This window comes from Mchenga conophoros, linkage group LG11, assembly GCF_057382185.1.
Source record: "Mchenga conophoros isolate Kocher_MC1m ecotype Shallow Benthic linkage group LG11, M_conophoros_male_GT1.1, whole genome shotgun sequence".
NCBI lineage: Eukaryota > Metazoa > Chordata > Actinopteri > Cichliformes > Cichlidae > Mchenga > Mchenga conophoros.
Genome location: NC_140536.1, coordinates 22,969,701 through 22,980,374, shown reverse-complemented (window position 1 = coordinate 22,980,374; position 10,674 = coordinate 22,969,701). Strand labels below are relative to the sequence as shown.

General features: G+C 37.6%; 1 protein-coding gene across 1 annotated transcript; it reads right to left on the bottom strand.

Moving 5' to 3' along the window:
* Positions 1-1,560: 1,560 nt before the first annotated feature.
* On the bottom strand, positions 1,561-9,537 carry LOC146564073 (meprin A subunit beta-like). The gene is made up of 17 exons (XM_085290351.1): positions 9,481-9,537; positions 9,269-9,373; positions 8,911-8,929; positions 8,769-8,807; positions 8,629-8,654; positions 8,441-8,525; positions 7,971-8,088; positions 6,038-6,216; positions 5,519-5,737; positions 4,669-4,830; positions 4,268-4,498; positions 3,687-4,139; positions 3,426-3,599; positions 3,203-3,308; positions 2,952-2,996; positions 2,793-2,837; positions 1,561-2,093 (listed from the first exon to the last, which is right to left on the bottom strand). The coding sequence occupies exons 2-17, from the start codon at positions 9,335-9,337 to the stop codon at positions 2,015-2,017; spliced, it is 2,049 nt and encodes a 682-aa protein (XP_085146477.1). The 5' UTR covers positions 9,338-9,373; positions 9,481-9,537; the 3' UTR covers positions 1,561-2,014.
* Between the last annotated feature and the right edge of the window lie 1,137 nt (positions 9,538-10,674).

Here is a 10,674-nt window from a genome sequence, read left to right as displayed (position 1 = left end):
GTTGAGTGTACGTAACGGCGGTACATGGTAAATGGCCTGTATTTATATAGCGCTTTACTAGTCCCCAAGGACCCCAAAGCGCTTTACATATCCAGTCATCCACCCATTCACGCACACATTCACATGTATTCCGTTACTCCCCAACACTGGTTATTGCTGTGTAAAATATTATTCTTAAGCAGTGACACTCTTTATGGTCCATTTGGTATATATTCCTGACAGTTGATAAGAATCAAAGGTTCACATGAAATTCCATAGGAAATGAATGGGGGTCATTTTTGACTCACTTATGGAAGTTTGTAGTAGTAAAACAAAAACAAAAATGTTGTAAAATGTACAAAAGGTAATTTAAATATTTAAATATTTAGCTAGAATATGAAATAATTACAACTTTTCATTACAAAAGTATTGCAAGCAAAAACAACCCGACAGGGTCATTTTTGACTCACTTATACATCCAAGGGTTAAGTTAAAATCGCTGCATTATGAGTGATCCTGAGTGGAGTTGCATGATGTCATGGTTTAGTCACACATATCTCCTGCATCACTTGAAAGCCAAAAGGTATCTTATGTATGAAAATAATGTCACAGCTTAAGCTTTTTTAGGAAGTGACTAGTAATCAACAAAGGCATACTAACTTTGCAGATATTTGTTATACAAGAAAGATGTGATTATTAATGTTTTATTATGAAACGTCATTGCAATGAAGTATTACCATATGGGAATACTTCAGTGCAATCTGCATTTTGGCGTAGTTGTGTGCCTGTGTGTGTTTGATAGACATAATACCTTATATTGCCAAGTGACATCAGCCCCACCTTTTGGTGGTTTGGTCTGGATCATTCAATCATTTTACTGAGGTAGAGAAGCATCCTGTTAATACTTATGTAAAAAGCTCATTACAAACGTCAGTCTCAGTACAGACATTACTCTAATCCAATCATCTTCTTGTCCCTTTTTTAGCTAATCAACCTGCACTCAGTGTGGTTTCAGTGCCCTCCATTTTGCCTTTCAGATTCTCGTTTATGCAACCCACTTCCTCAGCATATCCACCATATCCAAGTCATTCAGAGCTCCAGTCCTCATCTTCGTCTTCACCACTACCAGTGTCTAGACTCTAGACCCTTGGGGATCCTGCCCTAATCCTATCACCACTGGGATTCCATGCTGCCATGATGAGTCAAAATAATTAATTTCTCTATCTTAGTAAATTATGTTCACCACTGCCAAATGATTAAAATCCAAGTAACGCTGAAAAAAACCATGAACCAAGAATGTTTGTGTGTGGTGGAGCTGTGGTCCCTGGGTCAGCTGCAGGGGAAGGGTGGTGCAAGGGAGGCTGTAGGTGGAGGTGATTGGACTAATGAGATTTTCCTTTTTTATAGTGAGATGGGAGAACAGAAGGGGGGAGTGTGTGAAAAGCTGTCGTTCATGGGTGCCAAACCAAAGAAATTATATGTGTGTAAAATCAATGAAACTAAATTGATCACAAGAAGAGTTCATTTACATTTTGTTTTAAAGGTTATTTATTTATTTATTTTTGTTGAGCATCGGTACGCCAACATCCAAGAAGGCACACTGTTGCTAATCATAGTAGTATAGTCCCCCCCCCCACACACACTATATTATAGTAACTTCAAACTATGTGGACTGCACATGATTGAAAACTGCAGTAAACAAAACTGTCATATGATTATAAATTGATATTGGTCAAAAGCAGTTTAAACAGCTACACATATTTTACATATTTTTTGCTTGCTTTATTTTAGTCGCTATATTGTATACACAAAATGAAAACATTGTTGCAAATGATTATTATTAAACCAACAACCACAATGAAAGGTTTCACCACCAAAAAAGCAAATCATTATATTAGAAACATCTATAATAAATCAAAAAGGAACAGATAGTTATCAGGTCATACAGAAGCAAAATCCAAAAATAACAAAAAGTAATCTGGCAGCGTCAATTGTGCTGCTCATGTAAAGATTCCAGATGTGGATGAAATACACATCAGGGTATCAAAAGCAGCAGCGCTAGCAGGAGTGTGAGGAAAGGAGAGGCCATCATACCAGGAGAGAATCCAAAAAGGCTAAAACACAAAGAAACGAATTAAGGAATTAAATGAGTTATACATTTCAGAAGAAGGTGTACATCGCCATCAGCACTGTTGTGTTTTACTGGGCATAATCTATGTGTGCTGTAAGCTGCAACAAATAATACACTCAGTTGTCTTGTAATTTTACACATTGGTACTGAAAACAATTCATTATTATGGCAAATGTGAATTACAGACATTCTGATTGGCTGGTGACTATATTCTTGTGGGTCACTGCATAAATCATTATTACCCATGCAAGAAATACATGGGCAGAGACAAAAGACTTTAATATTAGCATTACTAGTGTCATCATCATCACTGGGCAAGGTCATGTGTAAATCAAAGCATTATACGGTATGTATGTGAAAATAACATGTTGATTTCAAATCCTGCATCAAATATTGAAATGATTACAGCTTCCAAAATGAGCTTTTTCTTTTGTCTACTCCATTAAGTGTTCACCACTGCAGATCAGCTTTCACCATCTCACCCTATTCCTCCATTGGTACACCAAGCCTCTGCATGTGCTGCTTCACTATAAGTTTTGCTGATGACTATCCTTAAATAAAGCTTTTTGTGTTGAGCACAAAATTATACTGTGTTCAGCAGTAGAATGTCTAAAATTTCAGGTCCAGCAGAGTTTACAGCTTGTGACAACAACACGATCTTACAAACAGATGATTGTTGTACCTGTCATCTGTTGTCTCTGGAATTGGAATTGTGGTAGGTGAGATCCTGTAAACAACAAAGTATTTTTAACAGGTAGGTCAAAATTCTTATGTGTGTAAGAGTTTTAGTGTTTCTGGCTGCAAGAAACACATTCTATTTATTAAAAAAAATGTGGAGTACCTGCCATCTGTTGTGTCTGGAATTGGAATTGTGGTGGTTGAGATCCTGTAAAAGCATTTTCGAGAGGTCTATTAAAACTTTCATGGGTGCAGAAGTCAGTGCTAGAGTTTCTAGCACTAGTGTGCACTAGCTTTCAGATCTAGTAACAACAGACATACAAACTGCTTACTGCTATTTTCTTATGAATTTGTATGTTGTTTCATATGATATGTTTTCTCTTCATATGAATCCTAATTTAATAAATTTTGTACCGTGATGAGCAAGGTCCTTTATCCTGGTCTCCAGGAGGATGTGTAATATTAACTGTTCTCACTTGAAGACATGGCAGTGAACTTCCATTAACTAGAGGAGTGAGATCTATTGAAAGAAGAAATTTAAAATATGTATACAGAAACTTGCATCACTTCATGCATTTCTGTTGTAAAAGTTTCAAGTACAATATTTAAATTTAACAATGAAAATATTTAAATTTGCCTTGTGCACTGAAGATGAAAATGGCACTCCCTCCCTTGAGATAATCTCTGGATTTGATGTCTTCCAAAGATGCAAAATAATATCTACCATACAGGTTATTAGCATAGATGAGCTCATTGTTCTCATCAACAATTTGAGTTCCAACATCACGAGGTTTTCCCCAAAAGGGAACACCTATTTATAGAAAGCATATGTAACATAGTGGTCAATAATTTAGTTAGTAGATTTTTTAAGCATTACTTCATTTTTCTGCAAACGTACCAGTGGTGGTGAGCAGATTTGGGTCAGTGGTGAGACTCATTTGCCTTGACATCTGTAGCTGGATGTTGGGGTTCTGATCCACCATTTGAACAGTAAATTGCCTTTGTGGGCAAGGCCATTTCAGTTGGTCATCATAGACACCAGAGACAAGATGCACATATACTCCAAAATCTGTCTGCCTTAGATATAACGCTACCCGGTAAGCATAGCCCTCACTGGAATACTGCCTTGGGCTATATATCAGGGCCGGAGTATGAGTACTGTTCCAAAATCTCTCAAAATCATTAATCTGCCAGGTTCCATCTGGACACTCGAGCTCTGACAGATTGATGTCATCAATAGAGAAGCCACCTGTAGAGTTTCCTGCTCCTTTACGAACCTCAAACTCCACCTGGAACTGCTTGGTGGCATTTAGAGGAACATGGTGGAGAGTCCAGTGAGATGTTGGTGGACCTGAAGTTAGAATTTTTAGATTAATAGGTGAATGTGACGTATGTCTTCATGACAAAATGTGAAATATGAAACATTTATACTTTCTCTGGAGAAAATCATCATAAATAATCACGCAAATGATTCATTACCACTGATCTGTCCCATGAGGTAGCGAGTTCCTGTGGAGTCCCATTCATCTTGAAACTCTCTGATCCAGATGTTAAGTTCGTCTGTCTGGCTCCCATTGTGGTAATAGTAGAACTGCAGACACTGGACATGACACTCCCTCTGGGGACTCATCCTCTTTGTCTCCAGCCAGGCTGAGTCTCCCTCCTGACCTGGTCCTGTGCTAGCATACATGAAGTAACCCGCATCCTGACCTACAATACAGTTCAAAATTATCTTTAAATTTTAAGTATCAAAAGTATTTATTATTATCTCTGGCAGCTTACTTTTGATGTTAGTAATGCTGAGGTGGAAAACTACATTTTCCATTTAAAACTGTATATTAAACACTGCAATAAAAAAAATGCAATATTTGAAACCTTACCTTGATTACCATTTCCACTGGGCAGATTGGTGTGGTCAGAGCTGGGACCACCATAAACACCAGTTACCATTTCCCAGCCATTGCCACTCTTTGAACAGCGGTTCATTTGACACATGGTCCCATTAGTAAAGCCACAGTACATCTTAAAGGCAATGGATGAGCCTGTAGAGATCAATTAAAAGTGCAAGTTTTTTTTTTCAAGGAAGGTTGGAGGGAAAAGGCAAAATTGTCAACTCACAAAACTGTCATCTCAAGGGAGTGAACTGTTTTCACGTGAGCAATTTTCTACACACATTCAGCACTTTTAGGCTTAGTTAATTACTGACAATGAGCAACAGAAAGTTGATTATTGGAGTACTCATGATATTGCTGAAATCGCAGCCTGACAATCCCGGTATGTTGTTTTTTGTATGAATTAAACAAATAGAGTGGGATTATTTGCTGATTATAAATTGACCATAGGTGCGAATATGAGCATGGTTGTCTGTTTAAATTATTTTCAAATCATAATTGTGACTTGTTGAACTTTTCTTAAAACAAATAGACTTGATCATTGTGCCAGTTCAAAAAGTGATCATAATAGATATTTTGGAATTCAATAATATATAAATTTATGGCCTCGTGAATATAAGTAAAAACCCCTAGTAAAGAGCCCTACTAAGTTTAAATGCGCGTAGTAACTCTAAAAACAATGTAAAAACTATTTACAAATGTGAGTGTGAGAAAGAAAATGGTTACTTTCTATTGGTTAAGAGCACAATATTCTCACGGTGTCCTTAGTAATTTTAACCAGTAATCCCAGAGTATTCCTAAAACTGGATGCTGGTCCCCATAATCTTTGAGCACTTACTGCATTTGTAGAGTAGATTCAGCTCCTGAACATCACTAGTGCTCATTTCCAGTCGTTGACCAATAAGATTCTGGAATTTGGGGTCTTTGGTGATAATTGTAGATCCATTGCCATTGGTGAAATCATCTTTGCCATAGTGCATCACGGACAAATAGTCATATGGGACTCCATGGGTGGTGCTCTCATCACTGCCGACTATTCTAAAATTGTGCTTGTAAGCTATAAAAATCATATATAAAAGTCAAACATCAGATACAGTACACTTAACTGAAAATATTTTGATAATATGAGAGAAGGTCAAATCATAAAAGGAAATATTTTGTATACTCACTATAGTGATTTCATTGATTTTATGACTCAATCTCAGATTATTAAATAGTTATGATTTTATGTTAACAATTTCAGAGTGGTTATTACATTTATGCAGACTGCTTTATACAGCTTTAAGATAAGTATTTGAATAGAAATATTGAACAAAGACATTAACATTGTTATAATTAGTATAAGTGTTAACCAAACCCTCTAGGATGTTTTCAAAGTTAATCGTCACATAATCATCTCTGTCATATCTGGACTGTTCATGGTAGAAGCCAAGAGCATGAAGGAACTCATGTTCAACAATTGCAATGTAACCACAGCCTATTCCAATGGAGAGTTCCTGTCCATTGGAAAGTATTCGTCCAATGTATGACCAACATCTGAAATTAAAGGCAGAACACTGATGAATATTTGTCCTATAACTAGTTATGTATTCTCTAATTTATTTAGTTTAATCTATAAAATCACAATTAAATAAATCAGAAAAGAAATAACAAAAACATAACCATTCTTAAAAATTTCACTGTATTCATCTTGTTCTTTTGCTAGAACTATATATTTTGATTTGATATACCTTTATTAGTCCCATAAGGGGGAATTTCATAAGGCTGCTGACCTATTGCGCGCAATGGCGGCGCCATCTTACCCTCCAGCCATACATACATTACACAAAACATCACATGGGGAAGACAGGTCAGAGAGGTATAACAATGGAAAATGCACCACATGAGGAAAGATAAGGAGAAAAAATAACTCCCCCCCCCAGACTGAGCTCCAACAGTTTGAGAACAGAAAAAAACACCTCTGCACAAAGCACATGAAAAAACTCTTAATACACCAAAGAAACACATGACAAGCAACAGGGGTGGGTAAAGGGTGAGAGACAGCTGATTTAGACAGTATCCGGTCCTGCAGCCTGTGCGCTGGTCTCCTTGATCCACCGTCAGCATCGGAAGGGAATAAGCGTCGAAGGCATTTGGAAAGGAAGGGGGGATGAGTGTGTGCATATCAGTGTATATGTATGTGTGTGTGTGTCCAGAGTTCAGCTGAGACAGTGTCCTTCGCCCTGCTAGGCTAAGTAAACAGTCTTCCAGCCAACCCAGGTGGCCTTGCATGGAATGGGAAGGAACAGTCTAAACAGTCGTTATCAGGGTGTTTTTGTTCGGCTGCAACCTTACGACCGCAGCTGGCGCCGAGAGGGTATCAACATGAAGTGATGGTGTTTCTTACTTTAGTGCGAACAGCTCATATGAATTTCAAAGCAGTTCTACAGTCTAACACTGGTCTCTCAATCTCCCATTGGAGAGCCGCGAGCTTCGCCATACTTGCGTTCTGTGATGTTGTCATTTCTTGTGCTCAAGGAGCCGATTCTGAGAACTCACGACAGTGTGCCTCCCCGAGATGTCATCCAATTTGCGTTCAGAGATGTTTTTCCGAGCTAGCCCTCTGAGATGTAATCCAGTCTGCAGTCAGAGATCTTATTCTGAGTATTCACAGCAGCCGTAGCCTTTCCAAGATCTTATCCGTGCTGCACTCAATGAGCCCATTGAGTGCAGCAATCGTTTCAATCACATCGTTTCAATCCCAGTGGGCAGCCTTGTAGGGGTTTGAACAGCCGGTTCCGCTTTCTTAATTCTTCGATAAGTCAGGGCCAAGCCAGCTCCGATCAGCCAGAACCCTGTTACCATGGTTCCAAATAGGTAGATATCTTCAGCACTCAGGCTCACCCAAGCCCAAACTTCTCGTTGAGAAAGGGGTGTCAATTGCATTTAGGGACCAGTTGATCCAATCCATAATTCCTCTTTTAGGTTTTAGAGAACAGACTGTGAGTGAGTGTTCCTGGGAAAAGTAATACAAAAAAACACGAGACTAGACAAGGACACAAGAGGCTAAGCAGGGAAGCTAAGGGAGAGGAGGAGGAGGAGAGGAGAAAAGTGCAACCGCCTTCGTCAAGAGCAAGAGCAGAAGTATATCACACACACATATATATATATCACAAATTAAACTAAGCTAAACGAACAAAAAGTCTAATTGAAAAATCAGCATAGTCATTTTTAGAATATTTATGCTAATTACAGCTAAGTAGAAAATTTTATTTTTAAAAACAACAACAACAAAGAGCAGAAAAACATACCCATTTAACTGTTTGACAGAAATGTAATAGTCCTCAGAGTCCCTTGGTTTGAAGTCAATGCATGATTTCAATCTGAACTGGTCAAAGGCTCTCAGAATGACTCCTTTAGAATTAATGTCTACCGTTGTTGTGTTATAGAGATTAAAAGAAAAGAAGAAGATATTTTAGACAACCAATAAAGGTCCTTAGCCTTGCCCATGCATTTTACTGTAAGGCTATAAAGCATGGAGCTATAAAAATTTTAGCAAAGGCGTGGGTGGTTGCTTTGCAAAACTATTCCATTAAAGTAGCTCTGTTCACTCGCACATGCTGCTGTATTTTTTTTCAATATGTGGCTTCTATGTGTCAAAAGCGTCCAGCTGACATGGAAAAAATGCATTTTCAGGTATGACATCACAAAGATGTGTTCCCATAGAAATAAAGAAATAAAGACTTCTTTCAGGTGTATTTATAAGAAAATACATATTTACCAAGGTCATTATTTAAGAGGTAGGGGACTGGAGATGTCCACAGGATGTTTTCATTAATAATGGTACTCCTCTGCTTGCCTATAGGCTAAAGTGTAAGAAACATGTATATTGTGACATAATGCAAAGTTACTATGCACACAGATGTTTTTAGAACAAATACATTTTTATCTTCATACAAAAAAACTCACCTCCAAAATATCATCATGTAAAAATTCTAAGATAAAATTTAAAAAATTAGAAACAAGTCACTAATATTCAAGTACAGTTGCATGAAGAACAAAAATCTCCTTATAAAAAGGTTTAGTTATAAGTAGATGTTGAACTTTACCCTTGTTTATTTCAGGAATGTCCTTCACTTCACCAACATCTACAAAAACAGATGAGGTATTTTTGTATACAGTTTTTTTTTAATATTAAAAAAAAATTGAATTTCATCAAATGATGTGGAAAATTAAAAAAATAGAACTTACCCACTATTTCTAGCCCATTCTGTAAAAATATCAATATAATATTAAAATAAATGTTCCATCATTTAACATACTGTATGTAGTACTGTGAATAAATGTTTTTTTTTTTTTTTTTCATTTTAAGCTTTGATAGAAAACACACTCCATACTTGTTGGTCAACATGCAAAATTACAATTTTTGTTTTTCTTTTTGAAAAACCAAAATCATTGTTTGTAGCTGATATTTAATATTCAGTATTATTGTTCAACAAACTTGATTACAAAACAAACCAGACAAATAATAAAAAAAAATATCTTTAAGTTCTCTTTGCATATTGATATTTACGATTTCTGAAATATCACTATGCAACTAATCACTTACTGGGTTTAAGGAGAATGCTTCAGAAATTGCCATGATCACAAAAATAAAAACACATTCTTTCATCCTCATGGTGCGTCTTTGATGAAACCTAAATCAATAGAGATTCTACCAAGAATGAGGAAAAAGCAATCACAAAATTAAAAAATATGTAAATATTAAAGATATATCAAACTTTATGTTTGTTCTCATAGAAATATGAAACTTGTCTTTACCTTGTCCCATGCTTGTCTCTTCCTCATCTGCATGAGAAGTTGTACCTGTGACAGGAGTATTAGAACCAGTTTTATACAACTAAAGCTACGTGCTTGACACATCAGGGAGTCATGCATCTAGATTTGTTCCTGCTTTAGCCCACGTCATCATTTCCTGTTATCTGATGTCTGTGACATTAACAAATCCCGAGTATTTGCATTACTTAAAGACATTCCACTTCACACCTAATTTTTACCAGGAAAACATGAACAACAGTTGATAACAATGATAAACTCAACATTTGACTATGAACTTTTGTCTTTTACTCTTAGTGGAGAACTTTTTTTTTTCTGTGTGTAATCGATAGATGACCTAAGGTACTATATTATCTTTCCTCTGTCTCTGATGTGAAACAAATATTTTGTTGTGGGAGTTGGCTGTGGATATGGATCTCAGTCATCTACTTCATCAAATCTTCTGTTTTCTTTTATTTGTAAAAATGTTTGAAAAGAGGACTGATCAATGAAATCTCTCACCTTTGACTGTTTTCAGTTGTATAACAAGGCTTTGTCTGTCAGGCTTGGATGCTGCGATATTGTTCCATAATGGCCAACTCATTTCCCTGATGATGATACTTGAGTACAAAGTCTAAAAAGATCTTTTCAGCTCCAGTTGTTGCTGACTTGTTGGGTGAAATGATCCATAGCAACTACAATGTACTTATATAGACCCTGGAGCGGTTGGTCCTGGCTCAGCTTCGGCGCCTAACAAGCTCATCACTGGACCCACTTCAGTTTGCCTACCAGCCTGGCATTGGAGCGGATGATGCCGTCATTCACCTCCTACATCGTTCCCTCGCTCACCTGGAGACCGCTGGAAGCACTGTGAGAATCATGTTCTTTGATTTCTCCAGTGCCTTCAACACTATTCTTCCCTCGGTTCTGAAGGACAAGCTGGTGAACTCTGGAGTGGACCATCACCTCACTACCTGGATTTTGGACTACCTCACCGACCGACCACAGTATGTGAGGACTCAGGGCTGTGTGTCGGACAGGGTCGTCTGCAGTACGGGGGCCCCACAGGGAACGGTTCTGGCTCCGTTCCTCTTCACCATCTACACTGCAGACTTCTCCCACAATTCCACCCAGTGCTTCCTGCAGAAGTTCTCTGATGACTCTGCAATAGTCGGCCTCATCACTGATGGGGACGACAAG

Bases quoted from the DNA above. Each gene is read 5' to 3' on its own strand.
- LOC146564073 (XM_085290351.1), bottom strand. From the start codon at position 9,337: ATGAGGATGAAAGAATGTGTTTTTATTTTTGTGATCATGGCAATTTCT. The intron at 8,655-8,768 runs GTAAAGTTCAAC...ATTTTATCTTAG, and splicing joins CATTCCTGAAATAAACAAGG to AATTTTTACATGATGATATT. The intron at 3,309-3,425 runs GCAAATTTAAAT...TTCTTTCAATAG, and splicing joins TTTCATCTTCAGTGCACAAG to ATCTCACTCCTCTAGTTAAT.